A 19177-nucleotide genomic window follows, 5' to 3' on the forward strand; every position below is an offset into this window, starting at 1 on the left:
TTTCTTCCACTACATTTACGTACCAGTAGGAACCAGTAAGTATTTTATTAGTACCTGATTCATACAACCAAATGACACTGTAAAGTCCAAGCTTACTGTAGTTACCAATACACCAAACTTTTTATTTTGTGTGTGTGATCATGTTAACTGGTTAAAAAACATTAGTTAAACATGAATAAAAGGGTTTCTGTAATTTCAGAGAGGTTTATATGGGTGTGACTTCACCAAATAGAGTAATATTTAGCAAAATATTGCAGAACACAAGTGCTCTGTGCTGTCTACCTGCTCTGAGCAGGCGGGTAGCAGACAATGTGAGATGCACTCATTCTTGGCACCAAGGTTGCAGAGTGCCACTGGCATCGCCACACCTCAGCCTAGTTTACTAAGAATGGGACAGGATCAGACGGACTCTGCATTTCACAAACGTACCATGTTGTAGTATGGTCTGTTAAGCTTGTAAAACTGTGAATTTTGAATTTGAACAGGTGATTCCACATTGAATATGATCTTTCTTTGGAGCAGTTGTTTGTTTTACCGCCTTAGTTTGTTCTCTTGCCAAACAATAAAGTTCGTCATGTCCACAGGATGAAATCTGCACTTTAGGTTTTGTGCTCATTCCACAAAATTCAGTGTGAGACGTCACAGTATATCTGAAAATGATTCATTAATACAACTTTTGCATTAATATACACAAGATGAAGCCCAGACTGTCACCTCAATGACGGGGAGGGGGGGGGGGGGGGGGTCAAGAACTGACAGACCATGATGGGAGTTGTGTTCAACTGCAGCTAATCAGACTCTAATAAGCAGGGATCTATGATTGTCACTTTAAACCAAAGGCATGGATAGAAGTGGTCCCTTTACGTCAACTGATTACAAAGCAGCAGAACAAAAGTGCAGCTTTTTTTAAAGTGCTTTTTGGGATGATGTTTGGAATTCTAAAGACAGATGACCATTACACCATTTAAAGAATTCACATTCCATTTCTAGGAGAGCAAAAAATATGTCTTCATCTTAATATATTGGCTGAGGAAAGATTTAATCTGAGAAAAGTTGCCTCTTAAGCCAAATTCACTGGGCATCGATGCTGAATCAATCAATCAGTGTAGAGAATTGACTACAGTATACAGTATATATTCTAATTCCATGTTATTTTTAAAATAAATTGTGCTTTGAATTATACTTTCTACACTGCTTTATATAACTTTTGCCATTTGTATGAAAATAAAACAACTCACTGAATATAGTTCACTCCCTACACCAGACAGTGCAACAAACGCACCAAACCCAACTAATCCTGTGCTTTTCATATACCTAAAGGCATCACAAGAACTGACTCTCACCAGTAACAAATCTTTTAACACTTGATTTTTCTAAACAGAACTGATTTTTTTTTCCTCCTTCACCAAGACCAGTCGTTTCATTACATCTCAACTCCACTAAACTGAGAGTTTACAGGAGTCAGCTGAGAACAAGACAGTACACAGCAGAGTTACACTGAGACGCAGAGCCCGACTCAGACACTGCTTGCTGTGATTTGAAATGTCCGTGTTTGAGTTGCTTCTGCTCAGACATGGAGCAGACATACAGTACAGTACTAGTCGAACGTTTGGACACACCTTCTCAATCCAGTGAATGGAAACGTGACTATAGGTAGACTGAAGATTATGATTGGATCCTCCTTTGCACACAGGTTTTGTTTCCATCTGTATTATTTGAAAATAGGGCCACAAATTTTAAGCTTAATTTTTTCAGTTTTACACTGCCTTTAAATAATTTGTTGCTTTAACTTTAGTTTTAATACAAAAAAGAAGAATTAATTGGTAACTTAGTGCTGCAGATCAGTATTATCTCATAATACTGTAAGCACAAGGTGTCATAGTGTGCCAGAAAAAAAATAATGTAACATGAAGAATGCAGCAGGATTTATCTTCTCTATCAGGACACCTCAGAGTGAATTATGATGTAACCAAATGATAAAAACTTATTTAAATCTTTTTATCACTGAAAGTTTATTTGTAATCGATTCAGGCCATGGTGATGTTACTTTTACCAAAAAGTGTGTACCAAGTGTCATTTGATGCATCAGTATTGTTGCTATGACTATCTGCAGCTTAAAACACCTTGCACATTGAAACTTTTGACTGGAAGTGCATTTAAATGATCTCAATATAGACTTTCAATGGACACCAGCCAACCTATCAGAAACAAGTGTTTCTCATGGCCACAAACCATTGTCTATAAGAAATATATAAGATGTCTTTACAAATATATGAAATACATGTACTGTACAGATTCAGTGTTTGGAAGGCCACGTGACAGAATCTGCCCTTGACTGGGAATTTTGCTGCTAGTATCTGGCAAAATTATACATTTTGAACAGTGTCTTTTTAAAAAATGCATCAGGCACCAAAACATTGTAGACTGCAATATTATTTCAGACATGTCTCCACTTCAGCATGTCTGTAGATTGGCCACAGTTTACCTCACTGCCACATGGAGGGACATCTGCTGGGCAATCTGACATCCTACATAATAATTAAAAAAACAGCACAACTCAGTATTACATCCGCCCATCAGCTGCTGTCTCACTGAATGATTCTTTAGCAAATCATTGATTACAGCTCTGACATTTAATAATGATGGCTGAGATATCACTGCTGATAATGATGGACACTATAAATACCCACAGCCGTGCATAATGGTTGCACATAATGACAGATTCTCTGGCATCGATGCAGTCTGTGAAAGTGCTACTTCTTTCCTGTTTGTTCTACTAACAGATCTAAAGACAGTAAAGCATAATAACTGACTAATCACTGTTGTAGGGTGCTTAAGTCAGTGCTTAAGTTTGAATCGGGCCCTTTGTCATTAGTGACGACTCTTTTTTCATGCCGGTCAAATACAGGATACACAGAGCTCAATGTACAGCAAACTGCCATTCAAACTCTAATGGAAAAGTAGCACTTCATGGATTTTTAGGGACTCGTAGCCAAAAAGAACACACAAATAAGACAGACACTTTAAGACAACGTCATCACTTCCTTATCAGTAGATAGTAGGGATAAGTAAAATACACGGTTCTGCAGAAATGAGCACATTGTTGCAAGAAGGTTTGAAGCCCTGTTTGAGCAGGATGTTGAGCCCTTTCTATGCTTCCACTCATTTATCCAGCCATCGTACAAATGAGCACTGACATCAAGGTAACAATTCCTGTCTCTGCCTTCACTTATCTGTTTATGTCTTGTTGTAGATCTGAGTTGCCCTACAGGCTAACAACTTCATATGACAAACAGATCATGTGTGACCACATTTCCATAGCACCACTATCGTTAATTTTAAAAGAAATTCAAAATCAAATAAATAATTTTTCCTACACATTATGCCATTTTTGGAGATACTGGTGACATACTTATGACATGAGGAAATAACTCATCTTGATTTTCTCATTTCAAATATTATCAGTGTGTAAAGGTCTGAGTCTAAAAGGGACATGTAGTAAAGTAATATAAAATATAATTCTCAATATTTCAAGTATCCACAAGTTTTCTTTAAAGGCATCACTATGTTCACTTTCTAAGTGCTTCTAAGTCTGTAAGCCCAGTTGTTGGTCTGATTTTAACTTTGATTTACATATTACAACTGGTTGGACAAAATTAAGAAACAAAACAAAATAAATGCAATGTCGTAAAATAAAACCTACATCAGTGGTTTCCCACCTGGGGCCGGACCCCGTTAAGGGGTCGCAAGATAAATCACAAGATGATTAACATGATAGGAAAGTAGAGAAAATATATTTCTGTAACACATTTTTCAGACTTTGCTCTAATTTTAGTTTTTTACTGAAAATTAATCTGAGAAGTAAATTCCTCTTTGGCAAACTGTTCACAACTCGTAGATATGTGCAACTGTGATGAGGGGATGCAAATAAACATTATTTTGTGGTCACAAGCCAAAAAGTTTGGGTACCATGGGTCTCTTTCACAGTTATGTGATTTTTTTTTTCCAAGTGATAAAGAATGGGGAGCAAATGGAAATATAGAGCTGTGTTCCTCCAAGTTTCAGTACAGAGCCAGTTTAGGTCTGCCCCTGGTTTAACACCTTGTCTGTGATGGAAGTATTTCAGCTGCATGTTTCAACTGTCTGGAATTCATCTGAAAAAAACAGACACACTTCCATTTTTAACAGTCTAGCTGTCCACACTGGTATAACTGACCCAGAGCATCTTTTTACGCTTCAGATCTATCGTATTTTCTGTCATGATAGTATATAGCACTGTGAGCACTGCCTACACAGCAATGCAGGCACTGAGGGAGGACTGAGGATGCTGTTGCATGGCCAGTGTAGATCATCTCCTCTGTGCTCAGCAGAACTCAGCAAATAAAGCATGTTAAATCTGAGCTGGTAGACTATAATTGTCATATAGTATAAACAATGTGACTATAGCACGTATACACGTCCTTACAAATAATGAGATCTATGTATGTCTTCAGACCACAGTCACTGTCTGTTTTCTATTTAACTGGGTATTTGGATGGTGAGAAGACATCCTCTCAATATTTTATTCATACAGTGATCTGTTCTAGTGGGAAAAGCCACAAGTCAATTCTTTTTAAAGTGTTATGTAGTTGAGGTTTCAAAGCAGGTAACAAATCAAATATCAGTATTTGAGTGTGACTCAGCTCAATGAAACACGAAGTACCAGTGTTGGATAGAATGATAATGTAATGTATTGGGTAATGTATTGCACTAGCTAGTGAATCTTCTGATTCGTTTTCTCTCATTTGCAAACTTTGTTAACTGATCTAAGTTGGTTTGGCTTTCACACTGACAATAGCACTATGGCAGAACAACACAGCCAGAGTGTGTTGAACTTACAGTAAATTCCTATTTGGGGCCAAATGGCCACCGGGGACCCCACCATACAGCAAATTCCACATGTGAGGTCCACAGTTCATTTTTAGTTCCAACTTGATTATAAATGTACTAATTAAAATCTTATATTTTTTTCTGTTTGTACAAATTCTTAATTTCCCTGTTTCATAAAAACTATACTACACATATTAAGTTAATTCATCCTATATATGTAGGTTTAATTTTTACTTAGCTATGATTGACAGTTTTTCTGCACCTTTGTACATTGTAAAACTGTTAACCAATATATTTGTGGGAAAGCATTAAAGTGGCTTCCTGGCTTACACCACATTCATAATATCACCTTTCTATATCATTTATTACCATTTTACAGTGCACGCTTAAATTTAAAAGGGGAGGGGTAAGGGGGATTTTAAAATTCTGCTCAGGGCCCCACATAGGCTTGGGCTGGCCTGGCATTAAATCGCAATGAGAAATGAAATGATTGGGAAGTGAATGGATGTATGCATTAGGCTATGAATGAATGACTTCTTGGCAGGTTAAATTTTGTGTTTACCAGCCCTTGACAGATGAGCCAAAAAGTGAATGAGGGACACTGCATCTAGTGTAGTATTGTAGGGACACATACAGTACATCATGTATTTAGGGGTTACTGTCAGGTCTGGAAATTTTCGTCACTAACAGAATCCCTAGAATACATGCAAAAGCACAGGCGCAGCCTACTGCCTAGGTCAGTCCTCCTGCTCCTCACTGTCCTGCCGCGCGTCTGTCCTCTTCTCTTTGTGACAGGAGAAAATCCGTCGCATCTCCTCTTCGTACCTGATGAAATTCTCTCCAAATCTAGCCCAGGCTTTTAGGGGAACTGTGATGGTGTTTCTGTACGGCTGTCGCACTTCACTAATTTTTAAAAAGACACCATATCGGTTAGAACCGACGTCAAAGTAAAACCTCTTGTTGTCCACCCGAAAGGACGCAGCCTCTGGAAGCTCGGGGTTGTCGTCGTGGTTTCTGGATCCGGCTCGGCCGCGGTCGTCGCTGTCTTCGTCGCCGTAGTCTTCAATCAGCTGTGACAGCGCGTCTCTGAACTCGATGAGCCCCTGAGCAGGCAGCACTATGGTCTGCTCGATGCCCTGTCCGTAGTAGCCCATTGTGCCGTGTCCTTTACTGACAGTCTGCCGAATGCGGAGGAACCTACCTCTCTGGTTCTCCTTCAGGTCCAGAAAGTACTTTCTGTTATCCCTCTCGATGAATTCGCTCTTGAGAACGCGGTGTGCATGGTCATCGGACACCGCAGAGCCGGTGGGAGACAGCACCGTGTGGTGCTCTTGCGCTCTCCTGCGGAAATCGTGCGCGCGGCCCTGGCCATTGTTGCTGTGCTCCTCGAGCTGCGGAGGCGCCAGGCCCCCCCGCAGCCCGATCCGGGCGTAATAATCTATGAAGTCTCCTAAGCAGTAGCGTAGAGCGGGAGCCATCGACATGGACAGCGTCAGTTTGCTCTTCCTGATGTTATCATGTCGGCCTCTTCCTATCCATACCTCGGCTATTTTGAGGAAGCGTCCGCGAACACTTTGCTTCACATCCAGATAGAAGCGTTTCTTCTGGATGTCGACGCGTTTGGAGGCTAACTCCTGGATGTCATTGCCCTGCTGCTGTGATCCGGTCTGGACATACTGCTGAGGATATGTGGGTCTTGATAAAGAATCTGATGCAATCTTACCCTTGCCTCTTTCCATCCCTCTGCAACATCCATCAGCCATCATGATTTATATTCCACCATTAGCCAGCACAGGACAAAGCGATTCCCCCATCCCAGTGGGCGATTAGTAGAAGAATTAAGCAAGCTTATTCATACAACTGGCTGGAGCTTCAAACAAGTTAGCGAGATGCCACGAATGACCTGAAAATGGCAGCTAGTTTGGAGTCATCAGCTGATCGAGTTTCTGTGTCCCAAATAAAGGTCAAGCAAGACTATTTAGCCATTTCCACTGCAAACTTCCATGCCATTTCCATCACCTATTTGCCTTACAGCTACCCTTTTTCACCGAGGGAGCCAAGGAAGCAGCCAACCTGAAATGGGAGGAGGCGTCCAATACTACATGAACCCGATGAACCAACCCCCCCCCCACCCACCCCCCTCTCCCCCGTCCTGAGAATACCTCAGTTAAAGAGACACGATTTACTGTAGAGGCTGTGTCTCTCTCACATAGGATACTCTCTATTCAGCTGCAGCGAGCTCATCTGCGCCTATTATACATGGAATATATGTTTAGGAGGAAATAATGCCCCCAAACATCAAAACATACAGTACTCCAGTTACTAAATTATTTCCATTCTTGGAAATCTAATTCATTCAGGAGGGATACAGATCCTGACAAATACATGGTCAAAATTTTGACAGCGTCTCATGACCTGGAAAAAAATCCTCATACAGTAAGTCAGAACTTATACTGTCATTATAATGACTTGAAATATAATAGCTTAATGATGACAGAGGGTCGCAGGTACTGATGAGTTTCTTGTCTTCTGTTAATGAAGTGACTTCTAGTCATCATTAGTTAACATTAATTATATTAATATATTATAAGTCTAACTTACATGTAGGTTTATCTCCTGTACCAAAATATGATACTTTTGCAGTCATGAAGACTCACTGCAATGATACTAATGTCCTGTAGAGGGGCCTTGTGTCAAAGTTTACATGGTGCTTATTTGTGTAAACAGGTGGACAATAGGGGCCCAGAGCTCATTTTTGCCCTGGAATCCCTGGGGAGTCTATCTAGCTATGCTCAGTGGCCCTCAGGCCCTCTAAGATCAACAATAATAGTAGGATACAGTCACTGGTATATTATGTAGGCTACATCCTAGTAATACATAGTGATTAGACAATATGTTCCACCATTAGGGTGGGAAAAATCAATCAAGAGGCCTTCAGCAAATCAACTCTCTTTAACAAACAGTGACAGGAACTACAGCCAATCAAATCACTTCAAACAAAGTGAGAAGAACCATTGTGTGATCTAAATTTTACATTACAATTTTTGACTGGACCGGCCATGGACCAGCCCTTTAATCCTGAATGTCTGTCACTGACTGACTGAGTAATGAAGTTACACCATAGGTTGGCCAGCCCAGTGTTGGAAAGTATACCTGGCTGCAGTCTGCAGAACGGGGCAGCGTTCAGTATCAAATGTTTTTTTTTTTACAGCCCACCGTGATTTGATTGGTTTAAGTGAGTGGGCTTAAATATCGATTTCATTAGTTTGGACGTGAGTTTGGGCTTGGTTAAACAACACAGTCAGTTCATCTATCTATTAAAGGAAGGATCTCTGTATGTATATATGTGTGTCCTTTGCATATCTCTTGAACCGTTAATCCGATTGACTCCACACTTGGCAGGTGTATGGCTGGGGAGCAAAGGGAGTGCAGTGTCAAATTTGGTGCAATTTGGACACATGATACATTTAATATTAATAAACTCTGAATAAACCAGCGATCAGCGAGCCGCTCCGCTCTGTGTGGGGGGCAGGGCGGAGCTTCACGGCTCTGCTGACTGACTCTAGCATGTCAGGGAGAGACCAGAGTTGTGGTGTGACACGAGTTAGAGAAAAGTGCTCTAAAAAGAGAGGACAGTGAAAATGGAGCTTTTAATCAAGAATTGACACTCTTACCCTGTGTCCAGACAGAAAGCGTAGCATTAGCAGCATGTTTAGCAGATCAGCAGCAGCAGCAAGTGAACCGTTGTGTGCATGGAGTCGCTACTCGTTTCCATAGTGTTCCAGTCATTTTTACTGCTTTCTTTTCATCCAAAGGGGAGCATGGCTGCAACATAGATCCTTGTTACAAGACTATCATCAATGGTGGAATGTAACTAAAGTGCATTTACTTAAGTACTGTACTTAAGTACAAATTCAAGGTTCTTTTCCTTACTCAGTATTTCCATTTTATGCAGCTTTATACTTCTACTCAACTACATTCAGAGGGAAATATTGTACATTTTTACTTCACTACATTTATCTGACAGCTATAGTTACAAGTTACTTTCCAGATTACAATTTTTTTATACCCTTCCTTCCCAGTGAAAACTATGTATCTCCAAATTTGGTGATTTTGAATGTTTTTGATAAACTGAAGGATTAAGTGTTCCTTCATGGGTTGAGAAAATTCTCCTCCTTCTTAAACTAAATAAACTTTTTTTTTTTTTTTTTAAAAAAAACAACCTTGGATTAGCTGGAAAATGCATTGTCACAAAGCCGAAAATAGGTTGCTTTTCTGAGCTCATGAAAAGTTTACTTTTTAGAGATACGTAGTTCTCACAGGACAGTGACACTACAAACATGTGATGACCTTATAGAATGATGTATTGCTGTAGATTAAACTACCCAACAGTATATAAAGTAGATAGAATTAACACAACCTTAAACATCTACAGCAGTAAAATGCAACATAAATGTAATGCAGCAGTAACATTAAAAACATCATATATAATAGTAACACACTGACAGGGACAATTGTTCTGCAGAATGAGCACTTTTATTTTTCATGCTTTAAGGAAGTTTTGCTGATAGCACTTACATACTTTTACTTAACTAAGTTTTTAAATGCAGGACTTTTACTTGTAGTGGAGTATTTTCACAGTGTGGTATTGCTACTTAAGTAAAGGATCTGAATACTTCTTACACCGACTATCAATGTGTTGCAGGGTTGATGTCAATGTGTAAGCCTGTTATTAATGTAAGCCCAATGCCAATGTAGTGTTTAGTTCAACCACATGACCACTATTTAAAGAGTTTCACATATTACAGTGTATTTGAGTTTGGGTGCAGAGACAGGAACTTTATCTGGCACCTGGTATGTCTGCCATGAGTAAAACTAGACCTACAATTACGTAGCACGTCCATACAAATCCCTTGTACACTTTGTACATGTTTGTCTCAGCGTCCCCACTTTGAAGGAGGAGAGTGAGAGGGATTTTAATAGGGCATTTTTTTTGTTCTCAAAAAATAAAAGTAAAAAAGACAATTGCATATCAGGTCTGCACAAACACCCCTACTACTATTAATTTATATAGCACTTTTCAAGAGACCCAAAAGACACTTTACATTATAAACATAATATACTGTGAATATAAAGTACAACACTACATAAAAGCAACAAAAGTGGTGAAATTACAGAGGAGGAGAAAAACCCATAGAGAGAGAGAGGGTGGCATAGGTGGGGGAAGGTAGAGGGAGAGGGCAATGTTTTTAGTCTTGACTTGAAGAGATGGGCGGATGGGTATGTCAGTGTGAGCAAGCAGTTCTTGACCATCTTGTTCACTCCGAGGTTGCGGGCAAGTGATGAAGGAGAGAAAATAGTGTTATCAATGGTTAGAGATGGTACCATGTTTGTATAGATTGATGGCGCCCTTGAGCTATTTTGCCACACCCATGCCCAAGACCCATATCCAATATCAATGTATGCCACTTCTGATGCATGTGAAAAGTTTTGTGAGTTTTGGATCACCCATAGCACCTCAATGATAAAATTAATTAGGGGCCGCTAAAGAGCTGAAATGCCACACCTAAGCCCAATTTTGATACCAATTGAAGCATTTATTAGTTCGAACATATAGGCAAAGTTTGGTTAGTATGTTTTTGTAAAATGAAAATTGATGCATGAAATCAAAAATGGCTGGCTAATAATAATAATAATAATAATCTTTACAAAAACAATAGTTTCCATGGACTTTCAGTGCCAGGGACCATTGGGCCCCTGGCACTTTCGTGCTTGGGCCCTAATTAAAGCTGCAAGTAGCTATGATTGGATCCTCGCACCTTTGTGCATGGCGGGGTGTGCTGCAGTCAAAGTGTTTTTATTGCAGAGGAACATGATGCAGCAATACATTTACCAGAGGGCAACAGACACTGATATACATTCTCCTGAATGTTGGACATTGCATTTAGGAGATAAGTATTATTTCCAGTGTCCACTATATGGTGATAAAAAACACACACTAAATGTACATTATGTTGCTGCATATGAAATGTTGACCACACAATTTCATGTAAATCAAAGGAAGTTTATAACATAAGGCTTACTTCATGTTGCTACTAGGCTGCGCTACACAAGTGGGTCATTAATGCAGCAATTCATTAAGTCGACGTTGTCTGACATGCATATACATTGTCATGAATATCAGAGGTTGCATGAAGGAGTTAAATATCAATTCCTGTGTCCACTATGTGACACTAGAGAGCACCCACTAATTATACGTCATGTTGCTGTATATCATGTGTAGACCACACCATGTAAATTCCATGTAAATAGGATGATGTTTGCCAGTTACAACAACTTCCTGTTTCATGGCAAAACATGAAATTTACCAGCATGTCACATCAAGGGGGTTCTGTGAAAAGTCACGATTTTGATGACTTTTATTTTCAAAGGTCTTAAGATGACACTGATCAAACTTGAAATCAGGTGGGTCAAATCTTAAAATACAACCTCTGCAAATGGCAAAAACTGCGAAAATTGCAAAGTAAATTTAAAATGGCTGACTGTTGGACTTAGGGTATGGCTCCAAGAGGTTTTTTTGAGTGACTGGACACAATACATGTGCCTACCAAATTTCGTTCATCTATGTCAAATTCAAAGGTAGGGACTTTGACTTTGAAATTTTCTAGGGGGCGCTATAGAGCCAATTTGTGATGTTCAAGCCCAAGATACATATAATTCAATGTCAATTCAATGTCAGTGTTCACAACTTCTAATGTATGTGCAAGTTTTGTGGGTTTTTGAGAACTCCTAGCATCTCAAAAATGCTAAAACTAATTGGGGGGTGCTATAGAGCCAACATGCCATGCCTGAGCCCATTTGCAATATGAAACTGAAACACTAGTTCAAACACACTTGCAAAGTTTAGTGAGTTGTTGCATCCTAAGGGCCTCAAAGATGTGTCCGTAAAATGAAAAAAAATTCAAAAAAGAAATTCTGAGTAGAATGACGTGAGCAATGTTCCCACCACATTTCATGAACATCAAAGCAACTTTGCTCCAAAATGGTCTCAGACTTCCTGTTGTCAGTAGGTGGCGCTATGACTATGAGTCATTATTGATATGTGGATTTGTTCAGGCCTGAATTCTTATCAAGCATGAGAAATTTGGGGCAGATTGGACAATGTAAAGCTGAGGTACAACAACTTCCTCTTTGATGCCACAAACATGTTTTGGGCAAAATTCACCAGCATGCCATGTCAAGGGCATTCTGCGAAATATAAAAAGCTTCACAATTTCACATCGCAAAGGTCTTTAGATGTAACTTACCAAATATGAAGTCACTTGGGTTAAATCTCTAGGAGGAGTTTGTTAAAATACAACACCTGTCAATGGCTTCACTTTACAAAAAAAATGCAAAGTAGATTCAAAATGGCTGACTTCCTGTTGTACTTAGGCTATGGCTCCAAGAGGCTTTTTTTGAAATCTGGGGATGCTACATCTGCCTACCAAATATTGTACATATATGTGAAATTTAAAGGTGTTGGATTTGACTTTGAAATTTTCTCGGGGGTGCCCTTGAGCCGTTTTACCACACTTAAGCCCAAGACCCATATCAGATATCAAGTCACACCGCTTCTGTTCCTTTTTTGAGCACCCCTAGCACCTCAAAAAAGCTAAAAGTAATTAGGAGGTACCATAAAGCCAACGTTCCACGCCCAAGCCCAATTGCAATATCAAGTCGAAATACTGACTATTTCGGACATTGGTACAAAGATTCATGAGTTTTTTCGCATCCTAAATTCCTCAAATGTGTTCGTAAAATGAAAATTGATGCACAAAATCCAAAATGGTTGACTTCCTGTTGGGTGGAAAAATTTGAAAAAATATATATTATGTCGATAATGATGAGCACGATGAACCCACCGAATTTCATGCACATCAAAGAAACTGTTCCAAAATGGTCCTGTGTTTGAGGGAGCTATGGAGCCTGCTAGCCACATAAACATTACAGAACAGAATTTTCACCAGTTCTGACGTGTGTGCCAATTTTTGTGAGTTTTTGAGCATCCTAAGCCCCTCAAAAATGCAATGGCATACTATAATAATAATAATAATAATAATAATAATCCCTTCAAAACCAATAGGTTCCTTGCACTTTCAGTGCCAGGGGCCCAACGGTCCCTGGCTAGTGTTCCAAGATCTGCCTCCAACTTAACTTTTCCACATTGTAATTCTGCTTCCTTTTGAGCCTGCTCCATTTTTAATTGTGCCTCCTTCTCAGCAAATGCAGCACGTGCTTTTGCCACTTCAGCCTTGGCGTGAGCTCTTGCTGCAGCACTGGCGGATGAGGATGTTGTTACTCCACATATTGGACAATGATATGCTGTCATAGCTTTTTCACTGTACTGTCTTTGCTGAGGTGTTGTAACTTCAACTAGACAGCCAGCCAAACTCCATACAAACAGCACAGGAGTCAGGATGTAGCATTCTAGCTCTGTCTTTTTATTCCAGACCCAATGTGTATGTAGTTGTGTATCAGGAGTGAAGCTGAAAAAATAACAAAAGAACAACATAATAATCTCATCTATACAAAGATAAGTTGTTTTTACCAAATATTGATGAATCGTACCAATCACCATGAGATATAAACGAAATAAGTAACAAATACTAACAAATGGTAACAAACTAACACCAATATGGCTGATATTCAAATGGTAAGGCACGCATAGGCAAAGTGATTAGGCCTTCATCCTGTGGTTTACTTAGCATAGACACCCAATTAAAATATGCAAACATTAGTATAAACATCCACACAATATTGTCTAACCACCTTAACAGCTATATGAATCTACTCAAATGATGTATACAATACAGCAGTCACATGTAATTAAGTAGGCATCACATACAAACTGGGCCAAATGGTTGACAGAATACTTGTCAATATCTCAATCTGTTAAAAATCAAATGAGCAATTTACAAGCAATGCTTCTGCTGGGAGAAACAACCAGATGACACCAGATTGACAACTGAGATCCAGCCACAGGCTCTAGCCTTCAACAAGACCATGGATCCTATTGTCTTTTCCTAACCACTTTTCCTTGACCTCAATGGAAAACTTCACAAGGTCAAGGAAAGATGTGAAGGAGAATTCATAAGGACTTAGGAAAAGTCAACTGCGGTGCTGAGAGAATCTGACTGCATTTACACGGGGCTACATAATTATGCGACGGCGGATGATATTGACGTAGGTCTGCTGTGGTGAAACTACAATGTTCTTAAGATGGACTACAAAAAGCACATTTACATTTTAAAGTGCAAAATACACTTTAAAATAACTTCATTATAAAAAGGTCAGAATTGAATTTAAAAAAGGAATATAGCCCACCAGTCACAAAACTGAAACGAAATTGTCACATTGAGAATGCTTGCTCAGACTCACCCTCCTGAATCCCAATTATTGTATGAAAATAAATGTTAAATGTATGACATAACATGTTAGGCCTACAAATCTACTACTGTACATAATCATCGTTCTTAAGTTTCAAACATGTTGAAGTAAAAAGATCATCTGACTAAAAACGTCTCATATCCTTCATATCTTGAAAGACAGACTTCTGTGTTAAAGTTAATATGGCGATTATAATCTTTTATTAGCCTATAATGCATATAATAGTTTAAGAACCACCACATACAAACCCAAACACTTTGAAATATTGACTTGTTTGTGCTTTAAAGTTGCTCTGGTTGATACAGGCTGTGGGTCCGTTTCCCTTCCATCCAAAGCTCTGCTCAATTTGTTTGATAACAGGATAAACAAATATCTATCTATCTATCTATCTATCTATCTATCTATCTATCTATCTATCTGTAGCCATATCCATCAATCCATCAGTCAATGACAGTGATTTTGTACAGATGCAGTGGGGGCAGATAATATAGATATAACAATAAAAGTGAAAAACCAGTTGTTTTCTGGTTTTGATTTAATTTCTATTGCAATTGCCGATTTGAAGACGAAAACAGGAAAAGCACACAGATTTCTGTTACATTTATTTATTCTGTTATCAAACAAGCTGAACACAGCTTTGGACGGAGGGGACACGGACCGCTGTGGATGTGTAATGTGGGTTTAATCGTTTGAATTTGTGAATGGTGCATCGCTTGCTGCCGCAAGGAATTGTGGGACGAAATTATCTCCTTTCCTTTCCTAAAGGATGATCAAGTGTAACCTATGCTAAAGGAGTTAGAAAGGAAGCATTAGAGCACCTTTCCTTAACAGTTAGAGAATTCGACCAGGTCTTATCATGGCTGCCACTTAGATACTTCTGGGTCATTTCACTCAGTTAGGAACCTTCCTAAGCAAAAAAGACTGCAGCCCACTGCTCACTAAACTTTCTACTTCTAGTCTGCACAGGAAGTGATGCTATACAGACTATACAGTAGAAGGCACTAACCTACATGAAACACACAAAAAAATATTTAGAAAACATAGAAATTGCCTGAAAGTCAAAACTCTGAGTTTAGTAGCAGAAAATAAGTCATCTAGGTCTTTATGTCCTTAAGGCATGCTTGGAGTTCAGTGATTGGTGTCATCTGGCTTCATTGATAAATATAATTGGGTATCATCTGCATTAAACTGAAAATTTATGGAGTGTTTCCTAATAATGTTACCTGAAGGAAGCATATATAAGATTAATATTATTGGTCCAAGCACAGAACCTTGTGGAACTCCATGTCTAAAACCCTGCCTACTTGCTGCCGTACGTGCAACAAAATCTGGCAGTAAGGGAGACAGTACGAACAATTTATAATATAATATAATAATATTTATAATTTTACAACTGTTGAACAAGCAGAACATAAACTTAAATATGATGTCTTTGACTTCCAGCAGTCAACTTCCCTCTCATCCACAGCCGCTATTTCACACATCTGGCGCTGGATAAACATAGCAGCCCAGCTAAGCTGCATTGTTTGACCGGGCCTGAAAGCTCCATTGTGAAGCTGGCGCTAAGGGGAGAGAGGTCTTCTTGCTATTTCTCATAAAATTAAAGCTATTTTATTTCTGATGAAGAGCTTAAAAACACTGAATTACAACCGCAGCATACTTTCTGCATCATGTCCTGCCTTCTGCACCCCTTGCCCAAACCAAACGGAGTATTTCCAGTAGGTGAGAATGTATCTGACATGGACAATCTCCTGCTGTGTGCTACATGTGTGAAAAGGCAACCCCAGAAAATTTCTGGACCTGATTCCTCAGACATCGTCCTGAGTTCATATGTGAAAACTGCTTAACTTTTTGCATGGAAGATTCATCGTTAACATGTACAAACCAAAATTGATCTGTTAAATAGAACTTAAACCAGCTTACTGCAGTTTCTTTAATGCCAATTAAATGTTCCAGTCTCTGTCATAAGATGTGATGATCAATGGTGTCAAATGCAGCACTAAGATCTAACAAGACAAGTACAGAGAGAAGTCCTTTGTCCGTTGCAATTAGGGGGCAATTGTAACTTTCACCAGTGCTATGATGCACTCTAAATCCTGATTGAAAATCCTCAAATTAACTATTGTTATGTAGAAAGTCACACAACTGATTGGCCACTGCTTTCTCAAGGATCTTAAAGAGACAGGGAAGGTTAGATATAGGTCTGTATTTAGCTAAAACATCTGAATCAAAAGTAGTCTTTTTAAGAAGATGTTTAATTACTGCTACACCCTTTCATGCATAGTGGTCACTACAGTGGACAGCTATTTAAAAGCCATTTTCTTAGATATGCATGGGTTTTGATGGTATAGTTGCACATCAGCCACCACAGTGGACTCTAGTGTGTCATCCCATACACTGCCATCCATTGGCCAGCCTTTGTAAGTGCAACACAAATTTCTTTTATGTTCGGAGAAAATGACGATTAATCATCTGTCCACTAAGTTGGACATCATGCATCTTATTTTATTTTTATTTGTTTGTTTATTTAACAGGGACAGTGCACATTAATAAACATTGCTGTAAATGCGCAAGAGTTAGCCAAGAGGCTATTTTTCATCTGTAGTCCTGAGTCCATCGCTGGCTATATTTCAACTACAATTATACTATTACTGCAACTTTGTTGTTCTTGAAAATACTTCATCTGCAGTAACTTTTTTGGCTGTAAATCAATTGATTTTATGTTATTAGAATGTACCTTGCAGTTTTAGGGGGCTAAGGATACTGAGGGAGCTGAGGGGGGGCTGAGGATGCTGAAGGAGCTGAGGATGCTGAGGGAATGCCTGACACCTCAAAAGAATGTCTTGATTAGAAAAGAAGGATCTTCTGCATTTCAAGTCATCTGTAGCTCATGTGCTAATAAATGCCATAAGACAAAGGGAAGAGGCTGGGGAGTCAGGAACAAGGTTCAGTGTTTTTGGATTGCATTGAACAGTATTAGAATATGTTAAAATATGTTAAAACATTAGTTTAACAGCTTTGACAATATATATTATTTATATTTTCAAATAATATACAATCGTATTAATTGGTTTGTTAAATACATATTCCTAAAGTCGAAAACTCAAATGTATGCTGTCCACCTGAGTGGACATGTGAAAAACTCCTTGAAAAATGCATATTTAAAAAGTTCAGATATTTTTTTATATAATATATATATATAGATAAAAAATCCTGACTGAGGTTATCATAATTCATGCATGAAAGGGTTAAAGGAGTGTGGTACGTAGGCTGTTACCAAGATTGATCATATCTAGTAAAGAAGTGCTAACTAAGGGTAAGACTTCCTTAAGCAACCTAGTTGGGATGGGGTCTGAGAGACAGGTTGATGGTTTAGATAAAGAAATTGTCGAATTCGTTGAAATCAAATTGTAGAAAAACAGTAAATATATATAAGATTTTACAGCTGTTTCTAAAGGTTCCTGTGTTTGGGGATAAATTGCGGCCTGTTAAGGGCAGGAGGTGATGAATTTTGTGTCTAATAGTGTTAATTTTATCATTAAAGAAGCTCATAAAGTCGTTCCTACTGAGAGCTATAGGAATGCATGGATCAATAGAGTTATGACTCTTTGTCAGCCTGGCCAAGTGCTGAAAACAAACCTAGGGCTGTTTTTATTCTCCTGTATTAATGATGAGTAATAGGCGGCTCTGGCATTACAGAGGGCCTTCCTATATGTTTTAAGACATTCTTGCCAGATTAAGCGAGATTCTTCCACTTTTGGTGGAACGCCAAATCCTTTCAAATTTTTGCAATGTTTGCTTAACTTTGTGGGTTTGGGAGATGATCTAGGAGGGACTAAAGTTAGCCACAGATTCCACTGTTGTATTGAGACATGGCATTGAATTCAATGCTGATGGAAATGCTTCCTTATAAAATTAGTTACAGCACTATCAGAGAGACATTTATCCAATGGCGTGTAGTCCAGTAATAGGAATTCAAAAGTAATGGTCTGATAAAATAGGATTTTGTGGAAGGACTATTAAATGTTCAGTTTCGATGCCATATCTCAGAACAAGGTCGAGGGCGTAGTTAAGGCAGTGAGTGGATTTATTTACTCTCTGAGAGAAGTCTAATAAGAGATGAGATAAATGCAGAGCTAAGACTATCTTTATGGACATCCACATGAAGATTAAAGTCACCACATTATCTGTACTAAAGACTAAGTTTGATAAAAACTCTGAGAATTCAGATAAAAAGAGTTTGGGCCAGGACAGGGCCAGGCAGTACACTATAACAAATAGAATTGTCTGTAACATTTTCCAGATTGGGTATGAAAGACTAAGAGCAAAGCTTTCAAATGAGTTATGATTAAGTTTAGGTATAGGGTTGATTATAAGGCTTGAGTTGCTGGCTGGACCTGCGCCAGACATGAAGAGAAAAAAACATTACTTTCAGTGTTGGCTTTTATTCTCTGTGTCGTGTTACTGCAAAATCTAAGTGTCTGCCAAATTACAGACTGCAAAGTCTATTGTGTGTTCATCTAAAGAACTGAAGCATGCTTTACTTTGCAAAAGCTTGACCTCCAATAATTAATAAGGTGTAAAATCAGAATAACAATTTATGTAATCTATGCTAAACCAACAGTTTCATTAACACATTGGATCTCATATATTGATTAAAAAAAACAAAACAAAACATCTAAAACGCGTTCTGCCCATGTGTCAGGTGCTCCTTTGCTCATTCTAAAATTAACTACAGATATAGAAATACATATTACAAAATGATTGACAGGTGGACTGAACTCTATATTTTAGATAGCTAGCAGGATGTTTCAAATTGTGTGACAAACATAATGTGAAACTTAGGCTACGTTTTGTTCTCCATACCGGCGATATCTAC

At 38.7% G+C, this 19177-nt stretch overlaps 1 protein-coding gene across 1 annotated transcript; it reads right to left on the reverse strand.

Moving 5' to 3' along the window:
* Positions 1-729: 729 nt before the first annotated feature.
* Positions 730-6943, reverse strand: purg (purine-rich element binding protein G). The gene has a single exon (XM_042396247.1). It carries the CDS (start codon positions 6633-6635, stop codon positions 5607-5609), a length of 1029 nt encoding a protein of 342 aa, XP_042252181.1. The 5' UTR covers positions 6636-6943; the 3' UTR covers positions 730-5606.
* Positions 6944-19177: the final 12234 nt, after the last annotated feature.

The sequence above is a fragment of the Thunnus maccoyii genome, chromosome 19 (assembly GCF_910596095.1).
Source record: "Thunnus maccoyii chromosome 19, fThuMac1.1, whole genome shotgun sequence".
Taxonomy (NCBI): Eukaryota; Metazoa; Chordata; class Actinopteri; order Scombriformes; family Scombridae; genus Thunnus; species Thunnus maccoyii.

Coding starts and splice junctions, on each gene's coding strand:
- purg (XM_042396247.1), bottom strand. CDS start 6,635: ATGATGGCTGATGGATGTTGCAGAGGGATGGAAAGAGGCAAGGGTAAG.